This window comes from Octopus sinensis, linkage group LG12, assembly GCF_006345805.1.
Source record: "Octopus sinensis linkage group LG12, ASM634580v1, whole genome shotgun sequence".
Classification (NCBI taxonomy): domain Eukaryota; kingdom Metazoa; phylum Mollusca; class Cephalopoda; order Octopoda; family Octopodidae; genus Octopus; species Octopus sinensis.
In genome coordinates this window covers 49,899,465-49,921,049 of record NC_043008.1, presented here as the reverse complement: position 1 = coordinate 49,921,049, position 21,585 = coordinate 49,899,465, and the positions used below count along the sequence as shown (strand labels likewise).

The window sequence follows — 21,585 nt, the reverse complement described above, 5'->3', positions numbered from 1 at the left end:
GGAGGGGCAGTACGCCTTTTTTGTGTGCCAAGACATAATTTGTTTAATATATGTAACCTTTAGGGTGGCGAACTGGCGAGCTGGCACGCCGGGCGAAATGGTTAGCGGTATTTCGCCCCTCGTTACATTCTGAGTTCAAATTTCGTCGAGATCGACTTTGCCTTTCATCCTTTGGGTATCGATAAAATAAGTACCAGTTGATCACTGGGGGGGGGGTCAATGTAATCGACCCTCTTTCGAAATTAGTGGCCTTGTATCAAAATGTGAAACCAATATACGTAGCCTTCATTTAAGACGATACGGTTTAGCTTGAGAGAGCTTTAGCTACGGTTTCCAGCACGTAGAGCGACCACATAGTGACCAGCCCATTGACTTGTGAACACAGGTTTTTTTGTTTGTTTGTTTGTTTTAAAATCTAGTGGAATGATTGCAGCAGTAAATATATAATGTAATAACCTTGTTTCTTGTTATAGAAGGTTCATGGACATATTAGACTCGTCCAAATTGTAGCAGCGCATATTAATGTAAAAACTGTTTTGCCAGAACTCTGCTTTAAGCACACCATATAAAACCTCATAACTTCTCAATTTTTTTGGAATATTCAGAAAATTTTTTGAGAATTTGTATTCTACACACGGGGATTTATACGACTAAGAAAAAACATTTTCTTCTTAATTTTTCGAGATTTAAAAAAAAAAAAAAATAATAAATTCTTCTTTTAAAATTTTTCGATTTAAAAAAAAAATCACCGTATAAAATCCGGCCAGTCCGAATTTTTGGTTTAAATTGCAGCAATGGACCATTAAATGTGTTTATGGGGAGAAGATATTGAAAAACATCAATATGTCAGACTGACGAACAAGCGGGGATGGTATGAGGTAGTTGTGAGATGTGCTAAAAATAACAGCCCTTAAATCACGCACCAATTTTTTTTTTTACATGATCATATGAATTCCTTTGTGTAGGATATACATACGCAAAAGTTTTCTTAAAAGTGCCCCAATTTTTTTTTTAATTACGAGGGAGTTATATGGCGTACTTGAAATAGAATTCCGCCTTTTTCATTATTTATTCTTATGTTTTACAGTCAGAGCGTTTTATATGGCGTCAGATAGGTTTCTTGCAGTCGTGATATAAAATATTGATGACTTACCTCAACTGTTACACTTTCATTGGTGGTTCCTTTGCTGAATATGCATTGTCCTGGACACAAACCCTTTTTGAGCCGCATATAGGAAAACTCAGCACCGGCCAGGTGAACCGTGACACCGTTGATCTCTGAAATCCTTCCAAATATCTTCTTTTCCGAATCACTTTTTATAACTGAAAAAAAAAAAACATTGGTTCATTTAATTACGAGGTAGAAAGAAGAATATTGTTTAGTTATCCAGCAATGGAAATGGGTTTTAGCATAGCCCTAGTTTTAGGATAACCCTCAAGGCGGTGAGCTGGCAGAATCGTTGCCGCACCGAACAAAATACATAGCAGCATGTCTTCTGGTACTTTACATTCTGAGTTCAAATGCGGCCGAAGTCGACTTTGTATTTTATACTTTCTTGGTCGCTAAAATAAGAACCACTTGTACCCTGGGGTCCATGTAATCGACTACCCACCTCCCACGAAATTTCAGACCTTATGCTATAGTAGAAAGAAAAAAAAAACGAGGGTATACCTATATTACGTCCCACCATGCGTGAACATATCACACACACGAAAAAAAAAATATGCTGACTTCAGTTTCCTCGCATTTAAAAGACAAGTTGTGTCAAGTGAGGGAACGACAAGCAGGTGTTTTAGGCTGACTCTCAGGACGTTTCCAGCCTATCCTCTTCGACGCAAAAAGGATGAGAGGAAAAAATGGAGAGAGAACAACGAATTAACGGAGAGATGAAAAATGTGTTGTGTTTTCTCTTTGTGTTATCATGTTTGGATTAATTTATATATATATATATATATATATATATATATATATATATATATATGGAGATGTACTCGCATAGCAAGTGATTTGATCTGAGATCGTGTGCAGAAACGAAAAACATTGCAGCGTGGAAGGTGTTTGTAAGCCATTTAAGAAACACACAAAAGCCGTTCGATTCACTTCAACATTTAAGTTTGTCAAAATATTTTCGTCGCTTTAAGACCGCGACCTATTCACTGACATACATACATATATATATATATATATATATATACATGTTTGGATTGATGAAAGGGGAAACAAGAACTCAATACACGTGTCAGAGTCTGTTTTGTTTTGATTTTATTCCTTCGAAGCTTAGTGTTAAACAAAATGGCAGCCATGCGTTTCGCGTTTTGAACGTTCGCACAAGCGAAAAATTCAGATTTGCTTTCGTCAACATCAAAATATGAATGTTTGTTTTGTGTGTGTGTGTGTGTGTGTGTGGTGTGTGTGTGTGTGCATATTATTTGAAAAATGTGTTGAATCATCATTTTTTTATTCGTTCATCCAGGGACATTAAATGCATTGATCTCATCTGAGTGGGAGGTCTTAGAGAAGGTCACGGGGGGCACTACTCCTTTCTTTCGCTGACTAATTATTAAAAGAAAACAGTGTCACTCCTTGCCCCACACCGCAAATACTCTCCGCTTCTAACCAAGCCCAGTGTCAAACGCCAAGATTTCTTGCACCGATAAAGTACTGAACTCAAAGTAAGCTGTGACGTAGTGGTGGTGATGGTGGTGGTGGTGGTGGTGGTGGTTGTGGCGGTGGTAGTTGTGGCACTGGTGGTGGTGGTGGCGGTGGTGGTGGTGGTGGTGGTGGTGGATTATGGCTCTGGGTTTGTTGGGTTCTGGTAAAAACATTAAACAGTCCCTTAGAACAGGCGTTGTCCTCATTTTGGTGAAGATAGGACGACGTCAACAACAGCACCAACAACAACAACAACAACAAAAAAACAATTACTACAGAAGCATTAAACAACAACAACACACAATAAGTTCCTCGTTATTCAAAGAGGACACTTTTAAGAGAATACAGTGAGTCATGTGTGTGTGTATTTGCGTGTTTGCGTGTCTTCTTGTGTGTGTGCGTGTGTTTATGTAACTATACGACTGCGTGTGCAACGTGTGTGTATGTGCGTGTATGTGTGTGTGTGTGTGTGGATATGTGCATAGGAGTGAGGATGATTGTACGTTTGTGTTTCCGCACGAGTACGTATATGAGTACGTCCATGTATCCAGATATGGGTATGTATGTATTTGTGTGAATGTGAGTCGTGTGTGAGTGTGTGTGTGTGTGTGTGTGTGTTACGACTATATGCGTGTGTATGGGTCTGTGTATGTGTATATGTGTATATGGGCTCCATGTACCCGTATATGAGTACGTCCATGTACCCAGATATGAGTACGTCCATGTACCCAGATATGGGTATGTATGTATTTCTGTGAATGTGAGTCGTGTGTGAGTGTGTGTGTGTGTGTGTGTACGACTATATGCGTGTGTATGGGTCTGTGTATGTGTATATGTGTATATGGGCTCCATGTACCCGTATATGAGTACGTCAATGTACCCAGATATGAGTACGTCCATGTACCCAGATATGGGTATGTATGTATTTCTGTGAATGTGAGCCGTGTGTGTGTATGTGTGTGAGCATGTGCGTCTATGTTCATGTGTGTGTGTGTACGACTATATGTGTGTGTAAGTGTATATGTGTATATGGGCGCGTCTACACGTGTATGGGTGTTTCCGCGCATTTGTGTACATACGTACATGTATGCATCCGAATATAAGCGCGTGCGTGTGTATGTGTGTGTTTACGACAATATGACTATGTGCATAGTGTGTGCGTACGAGTTTGTGTATGCGTTAGTTTGCATGTATGAGTGAGTTAAACTGTGTGTCTGTGAGTGTTTCTGCATGAGTGCGTGTATGTATTTCGGATATGAGCGGGTATGTGTGTATGTATCTATAGGTACGTGCATACGTGTGCATGTATGTATGTATGTATATATGTATGTGTGTGTGCGTGTGTGTGTGTGTGTGTGTGTGTGTAGTGAATGTAGGGTGCAGTTATGTTTGTGTCTCAGCGTTTGACAACCGGCGTTTGTTTGTTTACATGCCCGGTAACATAGCGGTTTGGCACGAAATATCCGATGAAATAAGTATCCTTCGAGGCAGTGCCCACCCCATCAGGCATGACCTCAACCCAAGAACTGAAAAAAAGTAATAAATAAATAAATAAATAAATAAATAAAGAAACAAATTCATAAATATCAGAATCGAACATACAGTGCCATGGAAACATTTGCAAGTCCAAAGTCGGAAATAAATTTAGTTAGGATAATGTCTGGGACAGAAGTTCGCAACCTGGGGTCCGCCGATCCCTGGTGGTCCGCAAATGTAGTACTGGGGGTCCGTGAACTAAATTCAAAATTTCATATATATATATATATATATATATATATATATATATATAATATATATAACGGGAAGCTTTATGAAAATAGACAAAAGACGAAGGCAGGTGGAAAACAACAAACAATTGTATTAGTATGGCGTTCAGGAAATATAAATAAAACAATATATATATTATATATATATAAAATCTTGCACAACAAATATTTAAACGTATATATATATATAGATATATATATATATATATATAAACGTATTATATATATATATATATAAACGTATATATATATATATATATATATAAACGTATTATATATATATATATATAAACGTATTATATATATATATATATATAAACGTATTATATATATATATATATAAACGTATTATATATATATATAATATATAAACGTATTATATATATATATATATATATATATATATATATATATATATATATAATTATTTATATATGCATGTATATATACACGTAGATGTAGGTACGTACATATATGTTTGTATGTATGCATATATTTTTATTTATCACCTTATTGTCTGACAGCGCCCCGCATCAGGTTCGTTCCGATTCGTCGTTTCGGTCCACTTCTTGGTTCCTTTTTTTATATATATATATATATATATATATATATATATATATAATATATATATATATAAGGATAGGCATATTAAAAGGGGTCCGTGAGAAAAGTCATTTAAATATAAAGGTTGGGAGCCACTGTTGGAAGCCGCTGTGAAAAGTTTGGGAACCACTGGTCTAGGATAATGGCAGGCAAGAGCGACCTTTATCGAGATGTTGACCGCAAGTGATGCGGTTCGGCATCAGATGAGCATTTCTACGGAAGAAATGTCGCTGAGTGTTTTGTCCGTCGCACTAACTATTCTGCCAGCTCACCATCTTAGGAAATTTGATAACGATTAACAGAATCTGAGAGGGACGGACCAAATGCGTTGCAGTAATAAGTTAAGGCGGCGAGCTGGCAGAAACGTTAGCACGCCGGGCGAAATGCTTAGCCGTATTTTGTCTGCCGTTACGTTCTGAGTTCAAATTCCGCCGAGGTCGACTTTGCCTTTCATCCTTTCGGGGTCGATTAAATAAGTACCAGTTACGCACTGGGGTCGATATAATCGACTTAATCTGTTTGTCTGTCCTTGTTTGTCCTCTCTGTGTTTAGCCCCTTGTGGGTAGTAAAGAAATAAGTAATAAGTTACGTTCAAATCTCCTCTCGATTCGAATTTGATTTTCATTCTCACTGGGTCTAAAAAAGATATTGTACCGGTCAAGTAGTAAGGAGCGATTGAAACTGGTCAAAGCCTAGAATGAAACGATTGAACGCAGCTGTTCGGACACTAACGATTTATCAAGGCTGACTGGACATTCAACCTGTTTTGGAAACAAGACATTTTATGCCAGAGACACACATACGCGTTCGCCCAGAAATATACAATTAGAAAAGAGAGAAAAGAAAGAGAGCGACATTACACTTTATTAATTAAACACGACTGACCTAAACACTTTCCATTTCCTCACACACACAAAGAGAAATATACCCATAGATATAAACAGAGAGAGAAAGAGAGGGCAGGAGGGAGAGAGGGGAAGAGAGAACGAGAAAAACGTTAAAAAACAATGACTGATGTCAAATAAGGCAGCGTCGAATCAGCGACGCCAAATTGGCGGCGCCGAAACGTCACTAAGCCGTCCAAATCGGTTGCTTCTTCTGGGATTATTTTGAAAATTTCACTGTTTTCATTTGCATCTCATCTGTATTTGTGTAATTGTGAATTACTTCAATTATCCGCAGTTGTGTTTTTTTATTGCATATTTACAAAAAAAAAAAAACAGTTTGTAAAAGCCAAGAAGTTTGTAAGCTCCGTAGGGTTTCGTCGGTCGTAAATTTCTGTATTGTTTTCAAATTGTTTAAATAGCGAAATCTTAAATACAATGAAGCTGTCGAAAATCATGGCAAATAAAACGGACGACCGTCGTAAGTTGAAGGGGAGAACGACAGGAAGACGTGACTAGACTCGCGTTGGAATTGAAATTGTTAAACAACAAAATATTTGGTGTATTTCTTTTATTGGTTTTAGTCATTGGACTGGGGCGCCACCTATTAGGTTTTATACGCATACACCACACACACACACACACACACATATGCATTCATACATGCACACACATACACCACACACACACACACATGCATTCATACATGCACACACATACATACGTATACACACATACACACACGTACATATATATATTGACGCATACATACATGCATACATACTTAAATACATACGCACGTAAATACATATATTGTACACACACACACAACACACACAACACACACAAACACACATACAACACACACACACACATAAACACACACACAAACACACACACACATAATATTCTTACAATCATACATACGCACAAATACACACACACATATAGATTACATAAATGCGTACATATTTGTGTGTGTGTGTGTGTGTGTGTGTGTGTGATTGTATATATATATATATGAAAGTGGGGGTACATAAAGAGAGAGAGAGAGAGAGATAAGGACTACTCCCAATGTATTTGTAAAATTATGCACAAGTCTGAAGCTTTACAAAACTTTAAAAGAAAAGCGTAAGCAAATTCTGAATAAATGAATTGTTACTATTTTCAATGTAACAAACGTCAACCTCTGACAGAAAAAGGGAACAAGGACATCTGCATTTGGTAGACATGTATATTATACTAAAAAGGGAAAACTGTATTATGTGACAGTCATACATTTAAGTAATGCAAATGATGAAGGTTTCAGCATTGAATGAAGGCTATTTAGCAAACACACTGCACAAAAGAATGCCCTGCCCCAACACAGACGATCTTTTCCTTTTTGCCTTTGTAATGATAATCCTACAATTAAGAACCAGGGGCGATTTCGATTAAAAGAAATCTTTGAACTAAACAAAATGAATAATTTATTAATGAATATTCTAAGAGTATGTGGGAAAACGATTTAGTTTGGTCTCTTTGCATTCCAAGTTCAAATCCATCTTTTGTGGTTAGTATGAAAAGCATAAATCAATTATTTTTTTCCCTCTTATTTCCATTCCGTGCTGTATTTTACATCGCTCTCGGAGCTGTATTAACCATTAAGCAAAATAGGCACGTGCTTAGGGCATCATGGGAAGTGGCGGCACCACCGAAATGGTAAATGGTGCACGGGACAAAAGAACCATGTTAAACTTGCTAAAATAATATTCAGAATGCCACATCTCTACTAAATATAGAAGCAGTTGTGTTATGTAAGATAAATTTTAAGGATCTAATCAAAGTGTTGCAATTAAAAAGAAGCAGAGAAAACTTTTCCAATATATCGAAAATGGAATTGTGGAAATATAGACAATATCTTCCATCTTACGGTTAATTTGGTTTCATTTTGAAAAATAAAATTTATTTTATGGCTTATTACTGTTTATACTTTGAATTATATATCAGGGCACCAGCATCTTTTAAGTGATTAGGTGATTAGGGTCCCTATGCTTTCTAATTCGGCCCCGATGAACTTTTTAGTAGAATCTTTTTTTTTTTTTTTCCGAACAGTTTGTTAATTATTTGCTCGACTCTTCTACATCTCTGAAGAATGGGACGCTGTGAGTAATGCTTCATGGTCTTCCTCACTGCGGGAAATCAAGTTTTTTGGATGCAATTTCAAATTACTGCCACAACAATTCTAGTCTTCCCTTTTAGCAGCGATTTACTACTAAGGATATTTTCATCAATAATGTCTCGGAAAAAATAATGTCCCTGCTAAATGCAAGATTGACCAGAGGGCAAGATGAGAAACTTGCAAAAATTGTAACTGGAAGGCAGCTCGCAGAAGAATTGAAACTAACAGTAAATGCGAAACTCGCCGTGAACAGAATACTACGAGACAGACTAGAGATAGACAACTGGAGATGATTAGTGAACAGCAAGCTTACGTTCAACAGAATTTCTGCTCGACAGATTACGCACAGACACACTGAAGATCTACAGCAGCACCAGGTCGGGTAAAAAGCCCAGGCAAAAGCAGAGGTTAGATCTTATTTTAACACACATGAGTATCGGGTGGAGAAAGACGCCTAAAACTATGATCCTGGGCGTGGTTATGCTTCCGAACAAATTGTAAAAAATGCATAGCCAAGAATTAAAAACAAGTGACGACAGCAATGTGCTGCTCTTGTAGAGAAGTTAATCTGTCAGGCTTTGCTAATCCACCAGAGCCCCACCCCAGCAACAAACAGCTTATAAATGTCACTTTTAAAGAATTCAGATATTTTTGCAGAACTTCAGAAAAAAAAACTCTGCAGTCTGCGTGATTTATTTTGGAGCATACAACATCAGAGAAGAAAGTTTCATGTCAGCTTTTAGAATGCAACGGTAATTGTATAAGTTTGGATCACTTTAGCGGGCCTCTCGAGTGCAGATACTCGGTATCTGAAGATGTTTTAGAAATGCCGTCACTTCAGGTACAAACGGCTCCGCCATTCAGAAACTTCAAGTGACGCTCACGCCAATGAAAGAAAACTATGACAGAACTTTCAAGTCTCCATTGGTGTCCGTTGTCTCCGTTGGAAATTTAAAATTCTCATTGAGGAATATAAGAAACTTTGTGGAGAACATGCAATGCAGTTTCAGACTGCAATGACATTGCTGTCATATCACACACACACACACACACACACACACACACACGCGTGAAATCTATCATCCTTCCAAATTATAGCTGGGATGTTGTCGGGACCAAATGCTTTCGAGGCTTTCAGTTGTTTAGTGGCTGCTGTTAGTTCAAATATGGTAAAAGGGGAGGTGTTGATGTCCAGCGTATCTGATATAGGCACACTTGGAAGAGTGGGGTTATCAGGGATTTTGGCATTCTTCCTAAGAAGTTTTTTAAAATGAATTGACCAATTTTCTAAACGCTTCTTAGCTGATCCCCCTTTAATTCTAATTGATGACCCAGACTTTTTGCCTGAAAGGTCTTTGATGGATTTCCAGGCGAGATGGTGTTTTTTACTAATGTACTCTTTAGATAGGTTGCTAATTTTGCCGTTTACAAAGTCGACCTCGGCGTTCAAGTAAGCAACATCAAGATTCTTCTTGGCAGTTATAAGTTGGATCTTCAGTGACTGGGATGAAGAACGGTGGTAAGCTAGAGATATAGACTTTAGATGGTTTCTGGCTTCGATGACATTTGGAGAATTATATATATATATATATATATATATATATATATATATATATATATATGGTATGGAAGCACTCCGTCGGTTACGATGATGAGGGTTCCGGTTGATCCGAATCAACGGAACAGCCTGCTCGTGAAATTAACGTGTAAGTGGTTGAGCACTCCACAGACACGTGTACCCTTAACGTAGTTCTCAGGGATATTCAGCGTGACACAGAGAGTGACAAGGCCGGCCCTTTGAAGTACAGGTACAACAGAAACAGGAAGAAAGAGTGAGAGAAAGTTGTGGTGATATATATATATATATATATATATATATCACCACAACTTTCTCAGCAGTGACCAGAATGTAGCGCTTCTTACCAACTTGCGGCCGCACACATATATAGAACAGTACACACACACATGTCTCTAAGTAGATTTTGGCTCGCCCCATATAATACCCTAATATTCTTTAAATAGTCAGAACTTTAGTCTCGGTCACAAAGAACATCTACGCACTCCGTGCCCTCACCCACCGGAATGACCGCTGCCTGACCCGTTAAAATCCTCAACGCACCCACCACCAGTTTTCAACATACATTGATAAACAGTTTGGCCATGGGCTCTTAGGAGCCTCGTTCGATTTGTTTTGCTCCGCCTCTGTTCTGTTTTTGTTTATTCCAACGGATTTCCTATTTCTTCCTGAAGAGAAAGACACAATATGGTCTCATTATTCATTCGGAATTTGGTAAATTGTGCCTTTCGAAACACGTGTAGAATGCAATAAAACGATTTCTGTTCAATCTTCGTTCAACTCCATTTCTTCAATTCACTAATAATATTAAAATTCAATTATCCGCACCAACGCACGGTTGCAACACCATATGGTTGTACCTCCAACCGTGCTGTCTTCTGCTGTGATTTTTGCTACCAAGGTATCGGTTAAACTTTTGATTAATCTGCAACAAGATTATTCATCTTTCTATTTCACAAAATATATATATATATATATATATATATACATACGTGTGTGACTTAATGTTTGTGTTGAGGATCCACCACCGGTGGTGGTTTCTTTACTTTCTCGTAACCTAGCGGTTCGGCAAAGCGTTCGAGAGAATAAGTTTCAGGTTAAAAATTAAAAATAAAAGGTATTTGAGTCGATTTGTTCGACTAAACCTATTGAAGGCGATACCCCAGCATGGCTGCAGTCCAATGACTGAAAATGGTAAAAGTTGTAATCTGAAAACAGGAAAATGTGAAGCGAAATTCAAAATAGACAGAAAGATTGAAGTGGTTGGAAAATCACTTGAAAACCCATTGAAACCAGAAAAAAAAGTCAAACTGTTGTGTGTGGTTCTCTGAATGGAGTTAGTTAGTTAGTTAGTTAGTTAGTTAATTTGGCTCAAAAGCAAATAGCAAGGCCATGTAGGGGGACATGGAGTTAAGTACAGGGTGGTGTTCATGTAAAGAGTTCAGGCCACTTGAGGTCAAGGGAGACTTTGAACAAAGCGGTCGTCGGCATCTTTACCATCTCGTCTGGCAGCTTGTTCCACGGATCCGCAACCCGGACGGAGAAAGCTCCTCTCCTTCGATTGAGATGAAATCGTCGCAGGTAGAGCTTTTCGGAATGACCCCGCAGCCGACGCTCTGGAGCAGGAGTGAAGAACAGCTCTTTTGAGAGGTTACACTTTCCGCTTATGATGTTGTGAGCAAGAATGAGATCACCACGGCGGCGTCGTTTTTCTAGAGAATAAAGGTCGAGCGTCCTCAGCCTTTCTTCATAAGGTTGAAAGGTTGTCATCAATAGAAAATACTCGAAAATAAACGACAAGATGTGAGTGCATCTAGACTTCCAGGAATAAAAATGTGTTGGACGTCATCAAAGAGAGAAAAGCTAAAATATTTGATTTAACAGAAAAAGAGAGAAAGATGTACGGAAAAATTAGAGAAGGTAAAAATTTCCGTTTTTTTTTTGTCTATAATTGAACAGATTATTTTATTCATGGTTTTCTTTTTATGGGTTTTTTCCACAAGCATCCCTATTGAGGATTACACACTGTTGATTTCTTTCTTTCTTTCGTTCTTTCTTATGATTTTGCTAGTCTTGTTTACACGCAAAACCCTCACAACACACACACATTCTTTATTTTGTCCTGTACTGTCCATGTTTTTCTTATTGTAAGCCCTTCTGGTTAATAAAGAAATTATAATAATAATGATAATAATAATAATAATAATAATAATGATAATGATAATTATTATTATTATTATTATTATCATTATCATTATCATTATTATTATTATTATTATCATTATCATTATTATTATTATTATTATATTATTATTATTATTATTATTATTATTATTATTATTATTATCATTATTATTATTATTATTTAGGGAATAACTTCCTTCATATTGTATAACAAACGCTGCTAAAAGTACCGGCTAACTTCTGTGTGTGCATGTAATAAAACGCTTGGTGTCCCTTAGCGACATCAGTTCCCTCCGTGTTATACATTCTTTCCTAATCCTATCTCTCTGTATAACACACACACCCATGCATGCACATATTAACACACACACACACGTTAAAGTATTTATAGTCAACAAACCAGAATCTCGATCTACAAGAAAGCGCAGCCAAATCTTCCTCAAGCGATTATTGTGTGCGCATATTATCATTTGGAAAATGACGTAATGGCCATCTATGGAATGCCTTTGATCTAAAAAAAATATCTTTTTTTTATTGGAAGAGTGGATTTCAAAGCAACTAAAGCTATAAATTACAACGTGTGAATAATGGGTTAAAGGAGTTTTTTGATCCAATACTTACACATTATTTATAGCTTTAACTGCTTCAAAATTCACCGTTTCAAAACAAAAACAAAAAAGTTATTTCACGTTCACTCGAAGTCTATAAATTATTATGACGTCATCAAAATAGATCCTAGTGTTTTATCAGGGCTAAAGTGGGGAGGCGGTTGCTTGACGGTAACCGCTAGAATAGTGTTTGAGTAACAAAGGTATGTAGCCATTTTCAGCAGTTTAAGCAAGGAATACGAGGCCTTCATTCATGACCGACCATTCAGCTGTTTATTTTACATACAAACATTACCCACTGCTTTCCTCGAGCTGAAGAAAAGTTCTTCGTGTTCGCTCAACCTAGAAGAAAAAAACAATCAAATCCCCTTCAAATCACACTTTAGCTTTTCTACAATTTTGTACATAATAACTAGGTAGTAAGTAGTGCAGATAGACATAATTAGGTTTCGCGCGCGCACACACACACACACACACACAGACACACACACACAGACACACACACACAGGTTTGGTGATGCGAACAAGAAACGTAGAATTCAAAACATAAGTATATGTGCCTGGTAAGTGCTAACGTACGAAACTCTCGACCCTTAAGTCGCTCTGTAGCACCTAGAGAGTTACCCTCCTAGGCACAAGTCTGGGCATGGTTGTTTATGGAAGACCCGCAGTTGCCCATTCATACCAGCCTCCCCTCTCCACGCCACCAGTGTTATCCAAGGGAAAGGCAAAGGGGCCGATACAGCTTGGCACCAGTGACGTCGCAACTCATTTCTACAGATGAGTGAACTGGAGCAACGTGAAACAAAGTGTCTTGCTCAAGAACACAACACGCAGCCCGGTCCGGGATTCGAGCTCACAACCTCACGATCGTAAGCTCGACGCTCTAACCACTGAGCCATGCGCCTTCACGACATACATACATACATACACACATATATATATAATGTATGCATGTATGCATATATATACATATAATGTATGTATGTATGCATATATATATATATATAATGTATGTATGCATATATATATATATATGTATGTATAGTGTGTGTGTGTGTATGAGAGAAAGAGTTTGTGTGCGTGTGTGAGAGAGGTTTTGTGTGTGTGTGTTTGTGTGTGTGTGGTAAAATGAACACCAAAAAGAACGCGACGTAGGAAAAAACAAAGATTGATAAACAATGTATTAAGCTTTAACACATTTAATGGAAAGAGAAAGTGCATTATTAACGCTTCGGACGTTAGTGCTTTAGCAGAAGAAAGAAAGTGACAGGGTAGCATAAAGGAAGCGAGAAAGGGAACTAATCAGTGAAAAAAAAGGCACAGAGAAAAAAGTTAGAAACCATGCGGGACCGTTGTTCTGAAGGGGGAGTGAATAAGGGAGGAAAACGGGATATAGATGTAAGTATTAGTGTGTATCGGAGCAGACATAAGTGGGAGTAGGGTGTGTTAGTGTAGTGTATATATATATATATATATATATAGTATATATATATATATATGTACTTATGCTATCGGTCTGTTTTGCCGAACCGCTAAGTGACGGGGACCTAAACACACCAGCATCGGTTGTCAAGCAATGCTAGGGGGACAAACACAGACACACAAACATACACACACATATACATATATATATATATATATACATATATACGACAGGCTTCTTTCAGTTTCCGTCTACCAAATCCACTCACAAGGCATTGATCGGCCTGAGGCTATAGTAGAAGACACTTGCCCAAGGTGCCACGCAGTGGGACTGAACCTGGAACCATGTGGTTGGTAAGCAAGCTACTTACTACACAGCCACTCCTGCTATTGTTATCATTATATATATTATTAAAATAGTCAGTGACCGTTTTCCACTAAAATGCATTTGAATTGATATTATTGGAGATATATAGAAACATTTCGACAGTTGTAGGTTTTCTCACGCTCCTAAACATAAGTATTTTGAACCAGTATTTTGCAGTCTGGCAGTCCTTTTACATGGAATTTCGTCTGTCTTTTGAACCAAATCCCCGAAGAGACTTATATACATGGATATGAATTGTTTATGAATTAAATAATGTATATAAGTCGAAACAAATTGTCGGCTTTTTTTGGTTTTTTAATAATTTTTTATGTTATATTATATTTTATCATCATCATCATCATCATCATCATCCTTTAGAAGGAACAGTTGTTTGTTCCTTCACGAGCCACGCCTGGCTCATAAGGGCCGGTTTCCCGGTTTCCTTGGCGTATAGGTTCCCCACCTGGACGGGATGCCGGTCCGTCGCAGGTGAGCTGCAAGACGCAGGAAGAAAGAGTGAAAGAAAGTTGTGGCGAAAGAGTCAGCAGAAGTTCGCCATTACCTTCTGCCGGAGCCGCGTGGAGCTCAGGTGTTTCACTCATAAACACATACATCGCCCGGTCTGAGATTCGAACCCCCGATCCCTCGACCGCGAGTTCGCTACTCTAACCACTAAACCATGTGCCTCCACATATTTTATTGTAATTTAAATAAATTGTTGGATTGTCAATTGCATTTCTCTATTTAACTTATTGTTTATACATACATACATACATACATATCTATATATCTATGTATGTATATATATATATATATATATATATATATATATAAAAGGAAATGAAGAAAATGCTGACAAAATAATTTAAGTAATTTAATTAGGTGAAAGTTCTTTTTACCGGTTGCGCATTTGTTATGCTTATCAAAAGATTAGAGTTTCTTTCTGATAGATTTTTTCCTCTTATATATATATATATATATATATATATATATATATATATATATTTCAACTTTTAACTGTTTCAGTCATTGCAATGCGGCCATGTTAGAGCACCGTCTCCGACTCCGGTATTTGTGTTTTAAACTCTGGTCCTTATTCTATCAGTGTCTTTTTGCTAAACCACTAGATTATGGGGATATACACAAACCAATACCGGTTGATGAGCGGTAGCGGGACACACACACACACACACACACACACACACACACACACACATACATACATACATACATACACTAGATATACGTGCCAGCGATTGTATTTCTGTGTGCTCTCCAGGCAAGCAAGAAATGGCAGCCAAATCCCCCCGTAATCCCACTCGTGCCTTCTAAGAAAAATTCGAACAGTACGCATAGTACTTGATACATTACGCTTCAGTAAAAGAGATAATCACGCTTGGAACGTTTTAGAATATATATTCAATCGATCACGACTGATTCAACTTTGAACAACAACGGAAAAATTACGAAAACGGACAGAAAAGAAGAGAGATAAATGAAGAGAATGTGAGTGAGAGGGAGAGGGAAAAAGAGAGTGAAATAGAGTGGTGTTAAGAGAGTGAGAGAGAGGTTAAGAGAGAGAGAGAGAGAGAGGGTAAAACCACACCCACCTATGATGTTATTACTCGGTGCATGTTCCGTGATGTTGACGCTGCAGGATTGAGGTGGAATGATGAGGGCAATTTGAAGTCCTGCAGATGTTGGTTGCTCTGTTTTTGACACGATCACGTGACGGCAGTTGTCTTCACTGATGTCACCTGGCGGATGTTGGCAACAACTACTACCGGAAGCTGCATGTAACAGTGACTACAAATAGAAATAGAGACGATTGAGATATGAAGTCCAAAAAAAAAACAAGCAACATGCGGTGGTTTTTTATGCAATAATTTATAACGAGTATTTTGAGTTCGAATCTTGTCGACGTCGACTGCGTTTTAACGTTTCACCGAGGACAATAAATGTGTGCTTGACCCATATATTGATTTCAAATTTTGGCACAAGGTCAGCAAACTCAGGGAATGGGTAAGTCGATTATATCGACTCTAGTGTTCAAGGGGTACTTATTTCGTTGACCCCGAAAGAGTAAAAGGCAGAGTCGACCTCCAGATTTGAACTCCGACAAAATATCCGTTTCTTTACTACCCACAAGGGGCTAAACACAGAGATGACAAACAAGGACAGACAAACGGATTAAGTCGATTATATCGACCCCAGTGCGTAACTGGTACTTATTTAATCGACCCCGAAAGGATGAAAGGCAAAGTCGACAACGGTGGAATTTGAACTCAGAACATAACGGCAGACGAAATACCTATTTCTTTATTACCCACAAGGGGCTAAACATAGAGGGGACAAACATGGACAGACATAGGTATTAAGTCGATTATATCGACCCCAGTGCTTAACTGGTACTTAATTTATCGGCCCCGAAAGGATGAAAAGCAAAGTCGACCTCGGCGGAATTTGAACTCACAACGTAACGGCAGACGAAATACCGCTAAGCATTTCGCCCGGCGTGCTAACGTTTCTGCCAGCTTGCCGCCCTGCACTTGTCATATACTGGACTTGCTATTATTGATTGGTCCCTCCCCAACTTCAGAATCGAGACGTTAAAATCCAAAGTTATTGAACAGCTTGTAGATTGGCAGAACAGTTAAAGCGCCGGAAAATTATCATTGGTGATTATTTACGGCATTTTACGTTCTGAGTTCAAATCACGACGCGGTCAACTTTACCTTTTATACTGCAGGGATTAGATAAAATAAAATATCAGTTAAGTTAAATCTGTCTCGCACTAACACGTTTATTAGGCCGAAGGTTATTCTAGTTTTCGTGGCAGTTTAAACGTTAAGGGTACGAAATTCCCACAACCTGGAAAGGGTCGCCAGTCCGTCTTAAGGATGATTGCCAGTTATTGTTGGTACTCATTTTCGGCTGTGTGTATTTGAGCAACAGGAAATGAAGTGTCTCGCTCAAGGATATAACGTACCATCCAAACTGAGATTTGAACTCTCGCTCTTGCGATCGTAAGTCTTACAACTCTAACGCCTGATCCACGCGCCTTCATATGAATAAAATACCAGTTTAGTACTGTTCTCGATATAATTAACTACTCTCTATCCCTATATTTCTGTATATATATATATATATATTATATACCAATTAAGGACTGAACACGGAAAGTGGACAGTCAACATGCTAGATATAGACGTCAAATCGCCATTCTCCACAAAAGATTATGTTCTCAAATCAAACCCAAGCAATAAACAAGTGAAAATATACGAAATAAAATACTTATCCATTATATATATATATATATATACATATATATATATATATATGTAATGTATTTATTGTTGCTGTTATTAATGAGGCAGCGAGCTGGCTGAATCGAAACCGCGCCGGGCAAAATGCTTAGCAGCATTTTGTCCGTTTTGAAGTTCTGAGTTAAAATTCCGCCGAATAAATGCAGTAACTAAATTTGTTTGGCGAGGGGAGGACAAACCCAGGTCCAAATCAAAGTGTTGAAAGCGTTTTCATTACCCAACAAAAAATTTAGGGAATGTGTTTGCACCCCTTGCTTCCCACACCTGTTCCTGAGGCTATATCTTTCCGGAGTCGATAGAATAAAATACTGCCCGAGTTCTGAGGTCAACTTCAGCAACTGTTCAATCCCACCCATAACATAGAAAAACTAGGTTTTTGGTTCTTGACAATCATCAATATCATTAGATGATAGTTAAAGCAGTAGAGCAGACGATAAAATACCTTAAACTCGTTCACGTGCTTAGCTAAAGCGGTAGAGCAGACGATAAGATACCTTAAACTCGTTCACGTCCTTAGCTAAAGCGGTAAAGCAGACGATAAGATACCTTAAACTCGCTTACGTTCATTTTATTCTCTAAGTTCAATTCCTGATGGAAGTCGAGTAGTTAAGAAGAATACTTCCAAACCATGTGGTCTTGAGTTCAGTATCACTACGCTGCACCTGGGCGGACCAAAGCCTTGTGGATAGATTTGGTAGACGAAAACTAAAAGAAGCTCGTCGTATGTGTGAGTGTATGTGTGTGTGTGTATTAGTGTTTCTGTTTGTCCCCTCCCCATCACTGCGGTTAACGACCGCCTTGGCTTGATTACACATTGTAACTTGGCGGTTTGGTAAAAAAACAAACAAAAACGAACAGAGTTAATACCAGACAGAAAATTAAGTAACTGGGATCGATTTGTTCGACCAAACCCTCGAAGGCGTTGCCCCAGCATGGCCGCAGTCCAAAGACTGAAACAACAGATAAAAGATAGTTCTGTTGTGGGTCGCTATAATTTCTTATATCATCTACTCAGCTCCCCACTCTCTTGTGTCTATGGGTGACATCCTTATGGCATCACCGACATCGGCTGTACGATATTCCGGGCTCTAACGTTTGTAGATTCTTCTTTAGCCCTTTCTGGGATTCCCCTTCAACAGTAAGATGCTGTCGGACAAGAACCGTTTTGTTTAAAGCCAATGACCTGCTAAAAATAGCGGCCAAGTATTCCTCAATAATAGCGGCCAAGTATTACTCCGTTTTAAAAAGAAGGTCAAAAACAAAAACAGACATATTTGAGAATGTAGTCCTAGATGTTCCATGCCATAACAAAAAAAAAAAGAAGAGAAACAAAAAGCGAAAACGGTATTCTGCCGATTACGACGACGAGTGTTCCAGTTGATCTAATCGACGGATTAGCCTGCTCATGAAATTATTGTGATAAGTGGCCGACAACAACGACAATAACAACAACAGCAACAACAACAACAACAACAACAACAAGACCCACAACAGCAGCAGCAGTAGCAGCAACAAGGTAATATGCTGTAGGAATCTCTACATCTTTTTTACAGCAACAATAGAAACCACAATTGCATTATAAACAAAACCACCAGAACAAACAACAACAACAACAACAACAACTATTATATAAGTAACCACCCTGCAACAACAACTACAACAACAACAACAACTATAATATAAGTAACCACCCTGTTACAACAACAACAACAACAACAGCTGCATCAGCAACAGCATGACCCCTGTAGACATCATGTCAGAGGAATTTCTACATCTATTTCGTAGCATATTTCATCACCACGAGAGCAACAAAAGCACCAACACCCACAGCAACAACAACAACAGCAAAAACAACAACAACAACAGTGGCAGTAGTAGTAACCGTCGCAACCACTACAAGAAGCAACAGCAGCAGCAACAACAAGAACAACAACGACAACAGCATTAACCACATGACCCCTGCACACATCGTACTTGTCATAAAAATCTCGTCGGTTCAACTATGGATGTCAACTTATCTTGATAATTTGGTAAAATAAAACCGAGTCATTAATTTCAAGCAGGGAAACTGACTTTAAATAAACAAACAACAAGAACAAGAACAAGAGCAGCAGCAACTACTACTACTACTACTACTACTACTACTACCACTACTACTACGATAATAACAAACAATGACAACAACCACTTCTCAACTGAAACATGATTGGCGAAACATGAAACATCTGCTACGAAAAGCAATAAGAAGCCTGATCTCTCTCTCTCTCTCTCTCTCTCTCTCTCTCTGAGCCTTTCCCTTTCTCCCTCTCTGAGCCTTTCCCCACCTTTGTCTTTGTCTGCTGTCTTTATCTCTTTCTCTTCCTCTTTGTTTCCTTGCCCTCTCTCTCTCTCTCTCTCTCTCTCTGTCTACCTGTCTTTCTTTCTCCCTATCCCTCTCGCTTAGTTTTTCTCTCAATTTCTCTCACTCTCTTCTGCCGCTTCACTTGTTGTGAATCTCTCTTTCTGTCTATCCCTCTCTCCCTCTCTCTCTTTCTCCACTGTCTTTCTCTATCTCTTTCTCTTCCTCTTTGTTTCCTTGCTCTCTCTCTCTCTCCCTATCTCTCTCTATCTCTCTTTCTTTCTTTCTCCCTATCTCTCTCACCTAGTTTTTCTCTCAATTACTCTCACTCTCAGTTTGCCTCTCTTCTGCCGCCTCACTCGTAGAGAGTCTCTCTCTCTCTAGCTTTCTCTCTCTCTCTCTAGCTTTCTCTCTCTCTCTCTCTCGAGAGAGAGAGAGAGAGAGAGAGAGATTCGCATGAAATCAGGATTTAATCAGTTCTATATGAAAAGGCGTCTGCTGGTGAGGGCCAATAACAATCTTTCATGTTTATTTGAAAGGCAAAAAATAATATCCTAACAACTTATAGTTCTCTTTGGAATTGTGGATCTCGAAGCATATCTAGATATATGTATACGTACTTACAAATTATAAAAAGACTAAGGCATCCTTCTCAAGCCCTATGTGTTCATTTTTTATTAAAACATAACTAGTCCTGGAGCCTTTTTATACCAGCCGTACATTTACCGCTTGGACGGGATGCCGGTCCATCGCAGGGTAACTCCTGGAGGAACGTGAAATGAAGTGTCCTGCTCAAGAACACAACGCGTCATCCGGTCCAGGAACTGAAACCACGATCTTACGATCATGTGTCCGACGCCTAAACCACTAGGCCACACGCCTCCACCTTATAAACGACGGCAGGTAAATATTAGATTGAGAATCCCTTTGGAAGGAAAAAAAAAAGAAAAAAAGAAGTCGAAGGTTGCTCGTGCGACACGAATCTGCATCTCCTGTAATCTATTCACAAGGCTTTGGTCGGCCCGAGACTATAGTTTCAACCTAACGCGGCGAGCTGGCAGAAACGTTAGCACGTCGGGCGAAATGCTCAGCGGTATTTCGTCTGCCGTTACGTTGTGAGTTCAAATTCCGCCGAGGTCGACTTTGCCTTTCATCCTTTCGAGGTCAATAAATTAAGTACCAGTAACGCACTGGGGTCGATGTAATCGATTTAATCCCTTTGTCTGTCCTTGTTTGTCCCCTCTATGTTTACCCCCTTGTGGATAATAAAAAAATATATTGTTTTTCAACCTAATATTTACACATTGATATTTATAGCTCTATCATCTACTTCGAGAGCCACTGTTTCGAAAGAATAAATAAGTAAATAAATAAATAAATAATGATAATAATTATTTCACATTCTTATGACGTTGACTTCTTATATTTTAGGGAGAAGCAGTTAGAGGAGGCAGCTGCGTCGCTAGAGAAGCAAACTGAAGCTGTAACTAGGAAAACCAGTGATCAGTAAATGAGAGTGTCAACAAACGAAGAGAAAGAGAAAGACTGAGAGAGAGAGAGAGAGAGAGCATGGTTCAGTGGTAAGAATTTGCTTCCCAAGCACATGGTTTCAGGTTCAGTCCCACTGAGTGGCACCACAGGCAAGTGTCTTCTACTATAGTCTCGAACCGACGAAAGACTTGTGAGTAGATTTG

At 38.5% G+C, this 21,585-nt stretch overlaps 1 protein-coding gene across 1 annotated transcript in view; it reads right to left on the bottom strand.

Annotated features, from left to right (window-relative positions):
- The window catches only part of LOC115217908, a 59,036-nt gene extending 38,297 nt beyond the window's left edge, over positions 1–20,739 (bottom strand). Inside the window, exons 1-3 of the mRNA XM_029787626.2 lie at positions 20,734–20,739; positions 15,838–16,033; positions 1,154–1,323 (exon numbers count right to left, since the gene is read on the bottom strand). Coding sequence (XP_029643486.1) covers positions 1,154–1,323; positions 15,838–16,033; positions 20,734–20,739 — 372 coding nt within the window. The remainder of the gene's footprint in view (positions 1–1,153; positions 1,324–15,837; positions 16,034–20,733) is intronic.
- Between the last annotated feature and the right edge of the window lie 846 nt (positions 20,740–21,585).